The 20,000-nt window shown below is 42.1% G+C and overlaps 1 protein-coding gene across 4 annotated transcripts in view; it reads right to left on the bottom strand.

The window, feature by feature from the left end:
- Window positions 1–20,000, bottom strand: part of LOC147017238 (adhesion G protein-coupled receptor B3-like) — a 216,839-nt gene that overhangs the window by 62,103 nt on the left and 134,736 nt on the right. For all 4 annotated transcript variants that reach the window (XM_085846687.1, XM_085846689.1, XM_085846685.1 and 1 more), the window contains exons 10-13: window positions 11,857–11,963; window positions 7,800–7,988; window positions 7,105–7,173; window positions 6,819–6,927 (exon numbers count right to left, since the gene is read on the bottom strand). In XM_085846687.1, the coding sequence (XP_085702813.1) occupies window positions 6,819–6,927; window positions 7,105–7,173; window positions 7,800–7,988; window positions 11,857–11,963 (474 nt within the window). The remainder of the gene's footprint in view (window positions 1–6,818; window positions 6,928–7,104; window positions 7,174–7,799; window positions 7,989–11,856; window positions 11,964–20,000) is intronic.

Here is a 20,000-nt window from a genome sequence, read left to right as displayed (position 1 = left end):
TAATCTGCTTAACAGAAACTTTCCCCCTTCAAGACATCTCTGACTCCTTCATATCTCTCCCTGGTTACTCCCTCCTCTGGGATGATAGACCAGGACCTCATCCTGGTGGCGGAGTTGCTCTCTTTATCAAAAACTCTATTCCTGACTCTCCATGCACTGCCCTCACTCAACCACACCCCCAGGAATACCTCTGCCTACGGCTTCCCCTCCACCCCCACCTCATGTTTACATGTGTGTTGTACCATCCACCAAATGGTTATGACCCCATTTACATCTCACTCGCTGAAAATATGGACCAAGTTATATCCACTCATACCAACTTTCTCTTCCTCATATGTAGTGATTTCAATTGTCATCATGCCAGTTGGCTATGTGTGGGTACCTCTCTCATCTGCCATGGCACTTCAGCAAAGGACTTTTGTGACTCATTAGGACTGACACAATCTGTCATCTTTATGATCTGGATTTCAGTAAATGGTACTCCATCTCTTCTGGATTTGATTTTGACCAATTTCACAAAAAACGTCTGCTGTTCTTCCTCTGCTCCAATTGTTTCATCTGACCATATGCTTTTTAAAGTGGACATCTCTCTGGCCGTTATTAGAGAATCACCTCTGCCCCACAGGGTCTGGCATTTCACTCAGGATGACTGGCAGGGAAATCAAGCAGGCATGAAGCTTCCAGACTGTTCTCCCATTTCTACTGTCTTGGACATCAACTCATCCTGGGAATATATTTCAAAGAAACTTGCTCTCTGTCATGCACAGATTTATCCTATCTCTTCTTCAATTGTCATACCATTCCTCCCACCCATGGTACACCCACAAGTGTGTGTCTACCCTCAGGAGAGCCAGGAAACAACATCTTTCTAATCTCAAATCTGAACTCTCAAACCTGTCTCCCTTCTCCAAATCCTGGTAGTGTCTAGTTAAGTCTGTTTCTGGTGAATGTTCCCCCTCCATCCCCTCCCTTCCCTCAAATGGTTGCACAGCTGACACTGCACATGAAAAGGCTGAATGCTGAAACTCCATGTTTGCTTCTAAATATTGTGTCCTAAACCCATTGCTTTCTGTACGGCTGTAACCACCTTACCCATTCGCACCCAGCTGTTCCTCGACTCTGTGTCCTTTTCTCCCGACAAGGTGGAGAGCTTGTTGTCAAACCTCGACTCAGATTCTGCAACTGGTCCAGACGGCATCAGCCCACGTGTCCTAAAAAGCTGCTCTGCTGCTCTTGCTCACCCTCTCTCTGTTCCATCCACCCTCTCATTTTATCAACGTCATCTGTCATCTGCTTATTAATCAGCAATCATTATTGCTCCGCATGAAAAGGTGCAAAAACAAATTCTTGCAACGACAGACCAATCAGCCATCTCCCAATCATCAGCAAGGTCATGGAATCAATCATCGCTTCCAACATTAAATCCTTCCTCTTCCACAATGGCTTGATTTCCGATCATCAATTTGGATTCAGACAATGTCACTCTACCCTGGACATGCTGCATCTGCTTTCTCAGCAATGGATGGAGGTCCCCACTGCCAGACATGAAATCAGAGCCATCTGCAGAGACATATTACAAGCTTTCGATAGTCTGGTACCCCGCATTGCACAAGCGCTCCTCTTATGGTATCCAAGGTGATCTCCAATCATGGCTCGTGGACTTCCTCTCCTGTCACATTCAATGCATGATACTTCATGGCTCTCTCTCATCTCCTCTTCCTGTCCAAACTGGAGTTTTTCAAGGCAGTGTTCTTGGCCCTGTGCTTTTCCTGGTTTTCATCAATAATCTCTCTGACTCTGGAAAATCCAATTTATTTCTTTGTTGCTGACTCCATCCTCTGTCATTCCATCTCTCATCCCTCAGATCAGCAGGCAGCAGCCTCCTCACTCTCTGCAGACCTGGATAAAATCACAAGCTGGTCCAACATTTGGAACATCTCTTTCAATCCTGACAAATTTCACACTCTCGCGACGTCTCTCCAAAAGGTCTGTCTGGAACCCCCCCCCTCCCCAATCTACTTATCAGCAATCCTCTTGAAGGAGTCCTTTCATTCAAGTTTCTGGGTTTCACTATCTGCCATGATCTCTCCTGGGAAAGCCACATTTCCACGCTGGCCTCCAAGGCCAGTATCTGACTGGGCATCCTCTGTCATGCAAAGTCCTTCCTTGGCACGCCTGAGCTCCTAATCACATACAAAGTTTACATCTGCAGCCTGATGGAGTACTGCTCCTCCCCCTGGGCAGGCACTCCTGCCTCACACCTAAATAGGCTTCACGTTGTGGAAACCAAGGCATTTAGGATCATTGGTATCTACCACGATGAGGCTGAGTCTTTGGGTCTCTCATTTTATCACCGGTGGCAGGTCAATGGAGTGGTCATTCTGTCTAAAACCATCTCTTCTCTGGCCTTAACCTCCCCCCCCCACTCTCTCTGTGCTCTGCCCCCCTATATTTCTGCAGGGCACTCAAGACCTGCCGGAAACCCCCTTCTGGTGAAACTGACAAAATCAAGAATTACTGCCCACCTTTCCTCCTCTTTTTCCCCACCTCTGGAACAAGCTCCAACACTCTTTTCAATCCCACTCTTCCCTCCACATCTTTAAAACAACAGTTCACCTCCATCTCATGTCTTCCCCCATCCAAAATCTTGATCTTTACTACCTCCGTTAATCCACCCCAAACCCACCTCCTTCAAATTCCATGTTTTCCTTCCTGAAAGTTCCTGTAGTACCATCTCTTGTTTACCCCGTGTACCCCGCCCCATCCCTCTCCCTTCTATAGATCCCCTGATGTCTGTTCCATACTGTTTTGGGCTTCCCTCACCGCTCTTCTTGTCTCCTACTCACTTTGTTGTTTGTTCTGTGTGTTAGCTCTTATACGAGCCTCAATATTGTACAAAAAAATTATAATTAAACAAAATATCAAAGTATTAAATAGTTAATTTTGGCGTTTTGTTCCTTGGGTGACATACAAATAATTATTTAATTTACTGTAACATCTTTAATGACATCCCATATAATAAAGTCTTCTATTTTCATCTCTCATGTCTTTACATTCAAATATAAACAATATTAAATACAACGATGAACTCTCCTCCAAGTTAAGACTATCTCTCACTAATATAAGCATTTCCTTGTGGGGAAAACCTCCTCCTGAGCATGAGCATCAGACAGAATGGTGCATTAGGGAGCTTACTTACCTTCGAGCTCTCTCGTCTGGGTTTGCTTGTCGACCTGACTATACAATGTCAGATTGGTGCTTTGCAGCCAGGGTGATGCATCATGAATGAGTATGCTGTCTCTCTGATAGAGGTTAAGCTTGGTGTCCTGTCTGCTAACATTACATGGCAGACCTCAAATATCCCATGGTGTATCAAAGGAAGAGAAGGAGAATTCATGCTGTATCCTGAACAACAAATTATTACCATCTTCAGTTGAATATCAGGCCGAGTCAGTAGGCTCACGAAAGACCTGGGCCAAAAAGGTTCCTTATTTTTTTGCCATACCCAGCTTTGGGACTCATACCACTTGCCATTTTGTGGTGGCCCTCAAGGCACTGACAGTGCACCAAAGGACTGACAACCAAGTGGGATATGGCATCATGTTAGAAGAGAGCTTTACCCAAATCATCCTTCACCAGGATAACACTTGATTTGCATTGTCATTCTCAAAAAGAGAGCACTGCAAAAAGGATCTTCCACTCATTGTCTAATAATGTACATCGTATTTCCCAGATGATCCCATGTTCACTGTTTTGGTCACATGTTCATGGCTATGCACGAAAGGTAAACTAAACAAGATTCAAAAACTGATATTTAGTAGATCTGATCAGTAGGAAATGTTGCAATGTGCATACCTATATGAAATGTCACGTGGCATTTTGTGAAAAGCATGTGATGTTTAACATCCAATCAGAAACACGCAAAGCCAAAGCCTGACCGTCTCCCTAGAAATTACCAGGAATTCTGCTTATTGGTGTATTTATTGTTAAAGTAAGCCTGTGAAGTATAAATAATAAATAAATGGAAAAATAATCTGATGTACCCTTTGCTTCAGGCCTTCAAGCCTCCTGCTTCCTGCTGCCACTTCATGATCTCTACCATTTCTTCCTCTGAGCTTTTCTCCACCTGGTGAGACTCTGTTACTCCTTTAACCGACAGCTCCTCTGCTCATGCCATGTTTTCGTCCATGCATTCTTATCCACCTGTTTCCGTCTTTGCCCCACTTTGTGTATGTTGACCCATCGCCCCTCAAATTTCTGCTCTTCCATAAGCCTCGACAACTGTATTAAATAAAAGATGGACTTCAGTTTCTCTTTCCTTCACACCTTTGCATGCACATTAATAATGATGCAAGTGCATCTCTGCCTTTATTTGACTCAATAAACCTCTCGGCACGTCACGTGATCAGTCCACGAGAAAGTCGTTCATAATGTTGAAGTAGCACAATGTCCCTCCCAAGACTCCCTCATGCTTCATGCACAAAGCCGCGGCCCGTTCGCCTCGCATGGCTGATTTCAGAGCCATACATTATCAGTATCACCTTCATACATGTTCAATCGATTCTTCATCACAGTACAGATTCTGCGATGGTCTGTCAAGACTCCAGGGTTGGCTGTAACAACCTATTATTTCATTTGAGGCAAGGACCATAAACGAGCTTAAATGAATGGAGGGAGATGAAGAAAGGTCATGGCCAGGTCAAAAGGAAACAGTATGATCGAGGAAAGAGGTTTTGAGCAAATGTGTTCATTTTTGTTATTACATTGTTGTACATGCCTGGTGTTGGCTTCATGGTTAGGGTGGTGGGCTTTGGATCCTAGGTTCCTGAGTTCAAATCCCACGATCTGTTGAATTAATACCAGGTGGGGCTGACTCTGCCTGTCATCCTTCCGAGGTCAGCAAAATGAGAGTCAGCATGCGGGTATTCTGTGTCGGAGTGGTGACCCATCCAGTATTGTACCCAATAGCCAAGCAGACTGCTTTGGCAGCACCAACGCTCTGCACAGACGATGGTCCCAATGGATGGAATGGATGAATTGTTGTACAAGGACCTTTCAAGGGAAGGATTGTCGTCATCTAAGGTAGAGTGACTGCAGTTTGTTCTGAGCCGTTTTCTTTTTTTACACCCATTTTTCCCTGCTGTGCAGGGGTTTGGCTTTTTGTGAGGCAATGTTTTATGGCCGGATGCCCTTCCTGACGCCAACCCTGGTCGCCTCTTACGACACACAGGGATATGGTACACCTATTCTGACCGGGGCATACACCGGGACCAGTACACTGGCACTCATTTCGCCGACCTCGGAAGGATGACAGGCTGAGTCAACCCCCTGGTGTTAATTCAGCAGCCAACGGGGCTTGAACTCAGGAAACTGGGATCCCAAGCCGCCACCCTAACCACTAAGCCAACACCAGGCTTAGTTTGTTCTGAGCCCAGGTAAATAATATATCACCACATCGACCTTCTTCCTTATACATGCGCAAGTGGTGAGATACAACATGGATCTGTTGTTAACTCATTGAAGCTGACATGCACATTGAAATGCATGGTGCAGTTCCAAAGGACAAGACGGGCACAATGCTGGCCAAATGGCTATGAAATTGGACTGGAACCAGAGAGGTTGTGGATTTAAATTAATCTGAATGCGGCAGATTATCGGCATTTTGAAACAGAGGTGATCAGTGAAGCCAAGTTGGCTTGTTAATGATCCCCAGGAAGAAAAAGCCAGTGCACATATACAGCAGACTCTGAACACCCCCAGGGAAAATCTGGACACTACCTACAAAAAGGTCTCACAATCCACCTTAACTGAAATAAAAAGAGATATTGGCATACATACCTTGAAAGTACAACAACAAAGGTTTATTCATTTGTCTGCATCATTTCACCCCGGAATTTGGAATTTGGTCAGTATGCCAGTGATAACTCACCAACGTTTCGTAGCCCACCAACGAATCCTAGCAGACTGATCCTGGCCTTAATTAACACATGAGTTACCGCACACTCGATGCAACACCTTCCCTTTGAAGCACCAATTGGCAGTTTATAATTTACAAAATTGTTGTTGGAACCTGCCTTATCATGGTGCGATTTCACTCAGATGTGAGGGTGGGAGGGTGTACGGCATGGTACATCTGGTACAATAAAAACAAGCCCCAGGGAAAGAGTGTACAACATCCCCCTGATTTGTGAATACATGTAGGGATTGATGTCGCAAAAGCACAGGTGTGCGATGACTGAAAAAAACCCTGGGTCAGAGGTCAAGGCGAGTGAGGAATCATTCTCAAAAGCGGTTGTAGTTCATATTTAAATCCTTTCACTAAGGCCTCTCTGTTCATCCATTTTCAGCACAATGCCACCCTGCATACACTGTTACTGCTGGCCTGAAGGCTTGTTTACTCTACCAACTCACGTCCTACGGTGCGGCCCTTCACAAACAGGGCAATTCATTTTGTGAGGATTTGGAGAAACTTTTGGCGAGACAAGAATGCAAAAAATATTTAAAAGGTCACAGCCTGCATTCAGATGATGTGATGTCCATAAAACCGTGCATGCTCATGCAGAATGTGGAATATTATTGAATGGAATTCTGGTGAAGGAAGCCATTAATGGTAGATACAAGTCGAGCTCACATTCTTTTCACCATTCGCAGAGCCTTCCAAGTCACGACAGATCACTCTAAAACCATTCGTCTTCCTCTTGCATAATAGGCCTTCACTGGCTCGTTCATCAGCGGTCATGCGAGCAGCAAGTCATTGAAAGCTATAAAAGAAAAATCAGGTTTTGCAATTCGTATGTCCGGGCGCAGGGATTTCTTACCAAGGTTTTCCTTGAAGATGTAGGCGATGTGAGAAAACTTCACTCCGGAGCCCAATATATGGATAAAATCTACTATTATAGGAACCAGGTCCATGATTGCGGGATTGATCTGAGACACAACAGTTAGCACAATTAGAATGTGGTTAGAAATAAAACTTAACGACGAGAAGCAAGTGAATGAGGTAACAGTTTGTTCAAAATTTAAGATCTCATTGTGATGAATATATTGACTGCAAGTCAAAAATTAACGTGCAAGAGCAAATAAATCCGTAAATAATTGTCTCACCTGAGTGATGTCATCCCATTTCATCTTATTGTCTTCAGACAGCAGGTTACTCGCAATCTGGATGTAATTCTGCAACGGCAGAAACAGCAACCTTGGCAAAAGCTCTATTTGCATCAAGCTCATGAATGCCCGTTTTTAAGCTAGAGCCCTATCAACACTGGCTGAAATGGCAAAATAGTTTCATTTACACCTGACTGCAATGGTACATAATCAGGCTGAGAGCACTGTGCTTAAGCATGGTCATCGTTCAACATCTCTTTCATTGTCCTTTCCTTGACTCCCCAATCCTTCTTATTGTCCACCCATGGTTAATTTCATAATTTTTGTGCCAATTATTTGTCCTACTCATAAGGATTATATATTTGAAACACCCTTCAATTTGAGCCTTTTTTTTGCAAACAATCTACACGACCAGCGTGCACTGTCCCTTTTGAGTTTTGATTCATGGAACTAGCCATTAGAGATTGTTTCCAGTTTCTGAGTCACTTTCCCAATTTATTGGACATGGTGGTCCATTCGAATCGAGATCTTTATTCATGCAAGGAGGACTATGTCAAAGAAAGCTGAATAATTGATGCTTCTTGATGTCACTTGCAAAATGCAGTGACAAAAGAAAAGTAAGAAAAAAACAGTAACAAAAGAAAAGAAAAATAAGTAATGACAAAATAATATGAAAGTAAGTATATCATTCACACCTGGCTGTCGTGTTCACTGGGTTTGTAGCGAAAGCGGCGACAGGTATCCGTGAAGTTCCGTAAAACCTCGAGGCAAGCCAGGATGTCTCCGCTGTACACAATTTGTACTCGAGAAGTGTCCGCCAGATCTTGGATAACTTTAGACATGCTGGGTGCAGACACTTGTCTGATGATTTGCATATCTTTCATCTGCAAATAAATACAAAATGGTGGAATTTGGAACGTTTGCATAATGGCTTTTTAAATTATGGTTGCTCAACCAAATGGTTGTGGAAATTGTCCACTGGCTGCATAACAAGTTATACAGCAGAAACAATGTCAGTTAATATTATCCAACCAAACAAAGAAAATCTCAGCAAGTGCAACAACACTTTCATTACCATTGCCAACACAATAATGGCAGATTCAAGATAGAGAGGTACACATCATGCAGTGAGTTTGAGGTTATCTTGACATATTTTCTGTTGTTGTAGAGAAAACTCTCTGCCTCTGCAATTACTCATCATCAGTAAATGAAGAACATTAAGTTAAGCAGCATTTAATGTCAAGCAGTCATTGAGGAGCAGTTTGGGTCTTCTTTAAGGGTCACTGGGGTTATGGAGCATTTGGAAAGCTTGCTGCCTTAATGTGCCATCAATGCCTACCTCAAGTTTTCATTTCTCTTGTTGTAAAAAAAATTTTGACCAAACTTAATCCTTCAAAAGCCTGGCAGGATGGCCTAGAGGTAGGCATACACGCCTCTTAGCTGACTAGCCTGGGTTCAAATCCAGATGGATGTTAAAATGGCATCCTGTCTGCTGGCATTAGTTGGTGGACATTAAAGACTTCATGGCATCCTACGCGAAGAGAAGGCGAGTTATTGCTGGCATCATGAACAAATTCCTACCATAATTACTACTGGGGAGGCAATGGAGAATAGGGTGTTTCATATTGCAAGTTTTTTGTGCTCGTCAAGTTGGCTAACCGTCGTAGCTTTCCAATATGGATGAAAACCCCACTCACCGATTTTTTGAATTTTTCTCCCCAAAATGGCCGCCGGCGGCTATTTTTTTCCAAAATGGCAGCCTTTTTTCACGTTTTGACACAGAAATCGACTCCTACACCTGCTAAAATACGTTAGTTACTTGATATGTGTATGTTTGTCGGTGATTATGATTGCTATGTCTGCTTGCAGTCGGGGACTAGACATTAGGCATCCAATATGGCGGAAAAATCCAAAATGGCATCCAAGATGGCCGATTTTTGGCCACTGGAAAGTTGTTCCGTCGGATGTGGGTTCTATTATGTCTAGTTATAGGTTTTTGGGTGTGCTGAATTCGTTTTTATGCTCTAAAATGCAGTATATCTGTCACAGAGATGTCTGCGGGGGTCATGCTCTCGCGTTAAGTAGTAGTTCTTGCAAGTCCGAAGAAGAATTTTGAATATTCTCGCCCTCATTGACATCAGAAAATAACAATTAAATATTCGAAGGTCAAACATGTATTTATTTAACATGTACAGTATATACACGAATTACTAGTATACTAATGCCATAATGAATGTTCTAATATGACTTTATGTATGCATGCCTATCAGCCTTGATAATTATCGATTATAATATTATTGATTATAATCAATAATATTGGCCATGGCATGGCATACATGGCTGTAGCGACATTTCAAATTAAAATTTCCATAGTTCAAAAACATCAATGTTCACACTTCGCTTCATATAGTTATCTACATTTTTTGAAGAGTGGATTTCGTGTATCCAGAATAATTCTGCCTGTGCCACTCAACCACTTGAAGCAAAGATTGCCTTTACTGTTCATCCCTCGTTTTGTCTATAAAATCCGAAATCAATTTAATTCCATGCTCTGCAAGGTCGTTAACTACGTGAACATTGTGCACAAAGTTTGCGAATTTTTGGTAACCATCACTTTCTGGCCATGTGCTTGCAGGCTCACACATCCATTCTACATCTAGTACATCATATAGTTCAAGAAGATTGAATAACCGCCACGAGTCGTCATCTATGAAACTGCTGAGACACAGGTCACTACTCTCATTCTCATCCACGGCTGGAAATTTTGGCTTTCCTGAGCTGAGTTGATCATGAAGCAGTCTAGGTGTCTGATGCAACAGTTTTTCCATCGTTTCTGGCTCATCTGTGGGCACGTTGGAATCGGCAAGAGTGAAAATTACCAATTGCGGTGTCAATTACCAATGGCATTAGTATACTAGTAATCCGTGTATATACTGTACATGTAAAAAAATACATGTTTGACCTTCGAATATTTAATTGTTATTTTCTGATATCAATGAGGGCGAGAAAATTCAAAATTCGTCTTCTGACTTGCAATAACTACTTCTTAACATGAGAGCAGACGTCTCTGTGACAGATATACTGCATTTTAGAGCATAAAAACGAATTCAGCACACCCAAAAACCTATAAGTAGACATATTAGAACCCACATCGGAGGGAACAACTTTCCAGTGGCCAAAAATCGGCTATCTTGGATGCCATTTTGGATTTTTCCGCCATATTGGATGCCTATTGTCTAGTCCCCGATTGCTAGCAGACATAGCAATCATAATCATCTACAAACATGCACATATCAAGTAACATTAATGTATTTTAGCAGGTGTAGGAGTCGATTTCTGTGTCAAAACGCGAAAAAAGGCCACCATTTTGGAAAAAATGGCCGACGGCGGCCATTTTTGGGAGGAAAATTCTAAAAATCGGTGAGTGGCGTTTTTATCCATATTGGAAAGCTACAATGGGTAGCCAACTTGACTAGCGCAAAAAAGTTGCAATATGAAACACCCTAATGGAGAACCAGCCAGAATAACCCTTGCTCAGGAAGCTGCTTCAGTGAAGAGAGAGAAAGAGAAAGAGAAAGAAAAAAAAACTTCCAAAAAGGTATTGAAGACTCACTTCACAATTCAAGGTGGTGTCATGGAATCAAAATTTCTCAAGAACCACATATTGATATACCAAATAACATTGCCGCCATCATTCCCATTTTTCAGCCAGTTGTTGAATCCATGATTCATGATTCAAATGCTTATTGCATTTTTAGAATGGAATTGCATCAACATTGGCAAATTAATCCAGGTTGGCACAGCTTGACTTGGAATATTAGCATCATTAACTTCCAGGACAGGCACCTGTTTCCAAACTTGTTAAAGTAAGTTAGACCATCTAGTTCAAGTTAGTTAGACCAGTGAGATAGTTAGAATTCTAGTGAGTTCGACCAGTGAGTGCTTTTGTTTTTTCTTACATTGACATAAATCATGTGAGCCTCATACTGCAACCCATTTTGATTGACAACTACACTGTAAGTTTTGTGCTTCTCCACAGCAGACACTAATCTTGATAATTTTGTACACAAGGGCTGACAGGATACCTGAGAGGTAAATTAGCTCGTGTCTCAACTGTCTAGCCTAGGTTCGAATCTCAACTCCACTATAAACCATCATCTTGATGTATTGCAAGTCATGTGATTCATCCATTTGTATGCTGTCCCTTGGGTAAATGGTAAACTCGGCATCCTACCTGCTAGCATTAGTTGGTGAATGCTCCAGATCCGATGCTGTCCTTCAAGAAGAGTCAGCAAACTATCGCTGGCACCCTGAACAACTTACAAATTCCTGCTCTAACCTACAAGGGGTACTGCATCAGAGACACAGCCACATGCACAGCAAATGGTTCTACATACAGCCAAATGATGCATACAAGAGAATTAGGAATAAGAAGAAGAGGAATGTCCACAAGGTGGGATAGGGTGGAGGGAGGGTGGGGGCAGTGAAGTGAATTCGGGAAAATAAATTTGAGACAACGAAGGGAAGTAAATTATGGGAGGAAATGGTAGAGAAGGAAAAGGAGGTTGAAAGGAGATAGGATTAAGGGTAGAGATGGAAGTGGAGGGCTATTATCCATACAAGGAAATACAAGGAAAACAGACATAGGTAGAGGCCATTCAGCCGATCATGCCTGTGCAAACACTATACTAATCCACTATGACTTCATGTGATTTCTTTTTATTTGCAAACTTTGACAAAACTTGCACCTACCATTTTCTTTAAGGCGTAGATATCGTGGGAGATGCACTTCCAGAAACTGGGCTTTTCCCACTCGGCAACCCCTTCCGAAGAGAGCTGGCACTTTCGGCTCACAGAACCTGTGCCAGTGGGATCATATAAGCTTGTCATTGTGGACTCGTACAAATGTGTGATAATTGATTTATAGAAAACTATATTCGAGCAGTCAAATAAATGTGCCAAAATAGTTATACAAAAGTCCTATAGCAAGGTCCATAAAAGGATGCAATAATATAATGGTACTAATGTGACATAAGAATCATACAATCAAGCCACAATAGTCAAAAATTACAAAACACAACTTGAGAATTCAATAGAACACCTTACCCCACACAGTCTTGATCTAGATCAAAACTATTAAATGTCAGTGTGTGTGTGTGTGTGTGTGTGTGTGTGTGTGTGTGTGTGTGTGTGTGTGTGTGTGTGTGTGTGTGTGTGTGTGTATGTATCAGTGTGTCTCCTACATAACTCCGAAACCATGAAACCTAGCGACTCAAAACTTTGCATACATACTAAGAGAACTCCAAGGGGGTGCATGAATGAAAACTGGGTGATTGGGTTGATTTAAACACCCCTTTTGAAAACAATTTCTGGCCTTATTTAACTATCTTTTTTCAATGCTTCATCTTGGTTATCCTGCTCTCCCTCGCTGAGGTCTTAATTCACCATTTTTAGCTCGCCTGTTCGAAGAACAGAGAGCTATAGCGATACCCCCGGCGTGAGCGTCAGCGTCAGGGTGAGTGTGAAAATGTTAAAGTTTTTGGTGCAAGTTATTTTCTTTCTAATGTTTTTATCTACCACACTATTTTTTTTTTACTGATTACAATATACAAATACATATATTGCTTTAAAATTATTTGGCTCAGACTTCACTGCAATTCTTTATAAAAAATATTATTAGACTAGTCTTTTAAAAATGATAAATGTATAAACAGGCGAGCATTGGGTGGCTTTGATACCAACTGTTTTTTTGGGCTTACTCAACATTTCCTTGAGTTCGGAACAGGCCGCAATGGTTTCTTCATGATAAAGCGCTCAAAAATTTTTTTCCCCCACTTTCCTCATTCATATCATCAAATGCTTCACCTTCATACTGCCAAATTGCTTATATATCTGGATAAACCAGTGTTTGTCGCTGCATTTGGTGGTGGAATAAAAGTGCGTGTTTGGAGTGTGGGTTGAGGCAACAAAGGGAAGGAGTGAATTTATTTTATTTCGTTTTTATTATTTTTTCAATTATTTTATTTTTGCAATTGTTTATTTTTTTTCAATTATTATTATTATTTTTTTTTCAATTATTATATTTTTTCTAATTTATCATCTTTGTCTTTTGTAATTCCTGTGAATAAAATGATGCCAATATTTATTATCTCTTTGAGTCATACAATTTATGTCAAAGGAACTGTGTCTAAGACATCAATTATTTTTCAAAGTTCGTAAGTCCACCTCTTTGAATAACCTTTCTCAAAGTGTGATTTCCACAGATATATTCTTACAATATCATCAACTTTAAACTTTGGTTTTCTCTGATTAATCTCCCATTTATATTGTAATTTTGTAAATGTTTCTGTTGACTTTCCTTTAGTTGAGGATTGAACTGCATTCTTGTAATTATGTCCAATGTCCTGAATTAAAGATGCCCATTGTTGAGAACTGAGTTCAATAAATTTTTTGCACAATCTCTCTTTCAAAGTGCGATTAAAGTGCTCGATGATGATTAAAGTTTCGTCAGGTCAGGTTCGATCTGTGACCTGCTACAGGTACCATGTAAACCTGTACTAACCTGTTCCATGGTCGGGTTGTCGGCGACTAAACCGTCTCCCCCACCAGGTTTTCTGGTGAGGAGGGTGTTTGGATATGGACACCCAGCAGGATTAAAAACAAAACCTGTCAAAGGGCGGAGGAGCTCCTTGTGAGCCAACGGCCATCCATATCTAGTGCCCAACTGTGTCTGCGGACGTCCTCCTGCAGTTGGGTTACTTCTTATTAGGAGGTTGGTGGCAGGATTTGCACTCCAGCCACCGTAAAACGCTTCATTCCGCAAAACGCAAAAACGCAAAAAAATCTGAAAACCCACTCCGTGGGAGTACCTCCTGTGCAGCTTCCCTTCGCAGGGCAGCTCACCGGATGATGGGATTGGAGCAAAGCCTTCGGGACCCCCAATCTTTGATAGGAGGGAAACCACGGGGTAACATCCCTGGGTCAGATTGCGGGAGAGTGTGTCGGAGTGGTGCTGAGGTGTCGTCCACCAGACGGCGGTCTCCTTGGGTTAACCTGAGGCGGTCCCTTCGGGTGGGTGCCTGGAATGTCCTATCCCTAAGAGAGGATGATCACCTGTCTCTGTTATCATCTGAGCTCAAGCGTTTGGACATCGGGATTGCAGCTCTCTCTGAGGTTCGGAGACCGGATTGCGGCTAGATAATGGTGGGTGGTTACACCTACTATTGGTCTGGTCGCTCTGATGGTTACCATACCCAAGGAGTTGCTGTAGCTGTGTCCAATAAGCTGACCCCAATGATAATTGAGGTAACACCGGTCAACGAGCGTATTATGAGATTAAGGATTCGTCACTCCTTAGGTGTCATTTCCCTGGTCTCTATTTATGCTCCGACTGAGGCGAGTGATGTTACCGTGAAGGACACATTCTACGCCACACTCGAGTCTGTGGTTGATCAGTGCCCCAGACGAGATACACTTCTAGTCTTGGGGGATTTCAATGCATTGACTGGAACTGATAGGGATGGTTATGAGGTGTGTGTTGGTCCCCATGGGTCAGGAACTATGAACCAGAATAGCACTAAGTTCCTTGACTTTGCAAGAAGTCATGGACTTAGGGTGGCTGGTTCATGGTTTCAGCGCCCGCAAGCTCATCGCTGGACTTGGTATTCCAACGCTGGCGGTGTGGCAAAGGAGATTGACCATGTCCTCATTGACGGTCGCTGGAGGATGATCCAGAACTGCAGGGTCTACCGGAGTGCTCAGTTCCTCAATACTGACCACAGGCTTGTTGTAGCAACTCCAAAGCTGCACCTTAAATCCTGGAGAATGGTACCATCCCAGCCTAGGCTGGATGTTGCCAAGCTCAGGGATGAGAGAGTAGCTGAGGAGTTTGCGAACAGGCTGAGTGGACACTTGGGGGGGTCTGGGTGCTTTGGGGGGTCCTGAAGAGTTGTGGAACACCTTCAAGACCACCGTCCTTGATGTTGCCGGTGGATGCCTTGGAGTTCACCGCAGGGCAAAGAAGAATTTTGTCTCTCAAGGGACACTGGATACCATTGACCAGAGTCGCAGGGCCAGGCTGAATGGCAGAGCCGAGCTGTTCAGGGAGCTGAGGCGTAAAACTGTACGTGCACTGAGGGTGGACAAGGAGGCCTATGTGCGAGGAATCTGTGAGGGGGTAGAGCATCACCTGTGGACAGGTGATTCTCGTCCCGCTTACAGGGGAATTCGCGCATTACGTTCATCCAAGCCCATCCCTCGGAGCACTGCAGTTCGAGCAGAGAGTGGTAGGCTCTTGACAGAGGAGTCTGAAGTGAAGGCCCGCTGGGCCGGTTACTTCGAGCGGTTGTACCAGGCTGATCCACCAGCTGTCGAGTTGGACGTCAAGGGTGTTACAATCCCTGTTGCTGACCCTCGAATCAACTGTGGTCCACCATCGCTTGTGGAAACACGGGCTGCGGTGAACCAGTTGAAACGGGGCAAAGCTCCAGGGATCTGTGGCATCCATGCCGAACTTCTCAAGGCTGGTGGAAATGCTGCACTCGCGTCGTTGCATGCAGTTTTGTGCTCTGCCTGGAACACAGCCATCATCCCAACTGACTGGAAGAGGGGCCTTGTTGTCCCTCTCTGGAAAGGGAAGGGTGATCGCCAAGACTGCAACAACTACCGAGGGGTGACGCTGCTCTCAGTGCCGGGCAAGGTCTTTGCTCGGATAATTCTTGATAGGGTTCGCCACCATCTGCTTGAGCACCAGCGTCCAGAGCAGTCAGGCTTTACACCAAAGAGGTCAACGATTGACCGTATCCTTGCACTTCGTGTACTCACCGAACGCAGACGAGAGTTTCGGCAGGGGCTGCTTGCAGCCTATGTTGATCTCTGTAAAGCATTCGATTCAGTGAATCGGGATGTCCTCTGGAGGATTCTTGGTCTTCGTGGGGTGCCACCGAAACTGATCGATCTGATGTCTGAACTCTACTCTGGTACTGAGAGTGCTGTGAAGTGTGGTGGTACCGCCTCTGACTTATTTCCAGTTGTTACTGGAGTTCGTCAGGGATGTGTACTTGCCCCCACACTTTTCAGCACTTGTATGGACTGGATTTTTGGGAGGATGTCGGAGAGATCAAGTTGCGGTGCATCGTTTGGCAATGTCAAGATCTCGGACCTTGATTTTGCAGATGATGCAGTCATCTTTGCGGAGACTTTAGACATCCTCTTGGGGGCCCTCGAGGTACTGAATGAGGAGTCGGAGCCATTGGGATTACGGATTTCTTGGGTCAAAACAAAGATCCAGGCTTTCGGTGACATCTTGGATGCTGCTGTCCTGTCTGTGTCTGTTTGTGGTGAGGATGTTGAGGTCGTGGATAGATTCACTTACCTTGGCAGTGATATTCATGTCTCCGCAGGTTGTGAGCCGGAGGTCAATAGACGTCTGGGTCGGGCCTGGGGAGTCATGGATTCACTGGATCATGGGGTGTGGCGCTGCCGGTACCTGTGCGGGAGGACGAAAGTCCGAGTCTTCAGGTCCTTGGTACTTCCAGTCTTGCTCTATGGGTGCGAGACTTGGACTTTGACCAAGGATCTGAGACGGAGACTTAATTCCTTTGGTACCAGGTCTCTTCGGAGAATCCTTGGCTATCGCTGGTCGGATTTTGTGTCCAACGAGCGGTTGCTGAGAGAGACTCGGATGAGATTTGTTACCTGCATAGTCCGTGAGCGTCAGCTGCGGCTGTATGGACATGTGGCTCGTTTTCCTGACGCTGATCCTGCTCACCAGATTCTCTCAGCGAGGGAGTCTCATGAGTGGAGGAGGCCAGTGGGCCGACCACTTGCCTCATGGTTACAGCAGGTTGACCATCATCTCAAGGAGATGGGGATGGGCCTGGCATCTGCCTGGGGGATGGCCAGACGGAGGCCCCTGGAGTACCGGCGGAAAGTGGACGCAGCGACGCGCTGTTCTGGCACATGCTCCCATACCTGACCTGACCTGATGATGATGGCTTTTCCTTCATTAAAGGTGCTATACAATGTAATATCATTATCTTTAAGGAAATTCTTAAATGTTCTGGTATAGAACTCTGTTTCCTCATCAGTCCATAATTTCTTTGGCATGGTCTTACATTTATTAAATATCTGTTGGAATGCTATCACAAGAGTGGTACCTCTTTATTTTTCAAAGGAAATAACCACGCATATCTTGAACTTAAATCAAGAATGGTTAATGCATACGAGTATCCCCTGTCATTTTTAAGTTCAATTACATAGACAGACTAAATGTAATCAACTGCTTTGGAATGGACGTTTTGCCTTTTAAACTTTGTGATTATCAGTTTATGTAATTCATCAGCTAAAAGCTTCTCATCTGAAAGTTTGTAAAGCTTGCTCCTCAGTCTTAATGATATCATCAGAGCTTAATAGTTTTTTTGTATTACCAAGCCACATTTTTAATTTAGCACCTATCAACTGCCTCACTATGAACCTATCCATTTTTTCTCTTAACGTTGGATTTCATATCAAAGACAAATTATTCACCATTCATACAAACTTCATCAACCCTGTTTTTAGGTTTGCTCTGTGGCTTAGGATTGTCAGCTTCATCTCATCCCTTGTCCAAGGTTGTTCCTGGACCACAGAAAGAATATCCTGGTGGATGCAATTCTCCTGGAATCCCTGTTGTAAATTTACTCCCTGATAAATGCTTTTGTATATCTCCCCCAGTTTTATGGTTATCATGTTTAGATTTACTATTTTTGACATGTTCACTCTTTTTGCTTCCACACACCAAACATATCCTCCTTCATATAAATCTATTATTTTTACTTTTAATGGATGAGATAATTTAGTATCAGTTTTCTTTTTACATTTAAGGCAATAAACCATTGTATTTATTTATTAGAAAAGTTAAACTTTATTCATTAACTTTTCTGCAGAGCGAGACAGCCTTTTAGACTTTTAACATATATATTTGAATCTTATTTTGTGAAACATAAAGCATCCTTAAAAAAGCTCAATCTATCATCCATTTATTAGGCAGAACATGTTTCATCTTCTTCTATTCCTTTCCTTGTAGCAACAACCTTTTCAAAATATTTGTTATTTAACTTTTCTAAATGTAAAGTTTTTTCTTTTATGTCAAAATCACTCATTTTAATAATCATATCTGTCTTTACAAACTCCTCATCCATTTTCTTCAATTTCTCTTTGATCTCTTCTTGATTCAATATTTTATGAATTTAAAATGTAAAAAATGCATCACACCTATTCCTACCAAATTACCAGTTGCCACATATATAACCTATTTTGTATCCTTCTTCATATCCATTTCGGAATCCATCTCTGTGTCCATCTCTATAATATTCATCTGCAATTGTACTCTGAGGAGTTTGGAAGAATAATAACATATGATTTAGGACATTACCAAAACACTCCCTAATTTTATGATGAAGCATCTCAATTTGTTAGATAGGTTTTCTGCCTAATAAATGATTCTTTCATCCCCAATCTGTATGCCTGGTGTTGGCTTAATGGTTTGGGTGGTGGGCTTGGGATCTGAGGAACCTGAGTTCAAATCCCACTTTGCTGTTGAATTAATGTCAGGTGGGGTTGACTGCCTGTCATCCTTCCGAGGTTGGAAAAATGAGTACCAGCTTGCTGGTTGGTGTACTGTGTCGTAGTGGTGACCCATCCAGGATTGTGTCCAATAGCCAAGGAGACTGCTAAGGCAGCACCAACGCTCTGCACATAGTATGGTTGCAATGGATGCATGGATCCCCAATCTCATGTAACTCTTGAAGTTTTTAATTTTCTTCATTAATTTTTTTCCTCCTTTTTAATCCATCTTTATATATATAAATATATATATATATATATATATATATATATATATATATATATATATATATATATATATATATATATATATCCTTTTTTCTCCCTCTGTTTTCTCCCTCTTGCCTGTCACTTCTTCGTCTTCTTCTTCTTCTTCTTCTTATTCTTCTTCGTTATCTTACTCTTTAACTTCTCTAATTTCTCTCACAGTCATTGAACCATCTCCCCATAGAATATCAACCATATATTCATTTGGATTTCTAGATATTGCTGTATTCAAATATTTTTTTATAACAGGAAACCAATAATATTTGTTCTGAATTTCTTGAAGAGTTTTACATTTCATCTTGAGTGCCTTTTCATTATTTACCATTTTAGTTAAATCCAAACTTGTTGGTTTATTAACATCAGTATAAAGCCAATCTTTTATTGAAAACCACCTATTCTTATATTGCAGAAGATATTTGTTGAAATACTGAATACCCTTTTCTTGTAAGTATGCTTGGACACAGAAATGATCATTTTCTTGAAGCCTTCTTGATTTTTTTATTTAAGCTGAGATATATATCTCAGAAATTTATGTTTCAGAAATATATGAGAGATTACTACGATGACAGGTAATACCTCCCCATCTTCCTATTTTTAAATAAGTTTGTATTCCCTTACTTACTATGTAAAATCCTGTTCTTTGTGTTTTCATTACATAAACTATGGTTAAGCTGTTATATATTTTAGCCTTATTGAATTCCTTTTCTGTTGTTTGCAAATAGTGCTCCCACATATCTGATTATCTTCAAAAAGTGGATAATACTCTTCCTGACGAAACTGATTAAATGATTTCAGGTCTTGAAGGTAAATTTTAAATGACCAATTATACCCTTAATCATTCATATCATATACCCAAGGTTCTATTCTCATAAAAAAATTGAAAAGCACTTCTTTATAAAATTTAATTTCAATTTGAACGGTGAATTCTGTGTCACCTGGAGATAAAATCAACATTTCTGTATCTTTGGAATACACAGCCATTTTATTTAAGGATAAATATGTGTAAAGATATATATATATATATA

Source organism: Eptatretus burgeri, chromosome 11 (genome assembly GCF_056783735.1).
Source record: "Eptatretus burgeri isolate ZD-2024b chromosome 11, Ebu_testis_v1, whole genome shotgun sequence".
NCBI lineage: Eukaryota > Metazoa > Chordata > Myxini > Myxiniformes > Myxinidae > Eptatretus > Eptatretus burgeri.
Note: the sequence above shows the minus strand (reverse complement) of the source record. Positions and strands in the feature narration are given on the sequence as shown.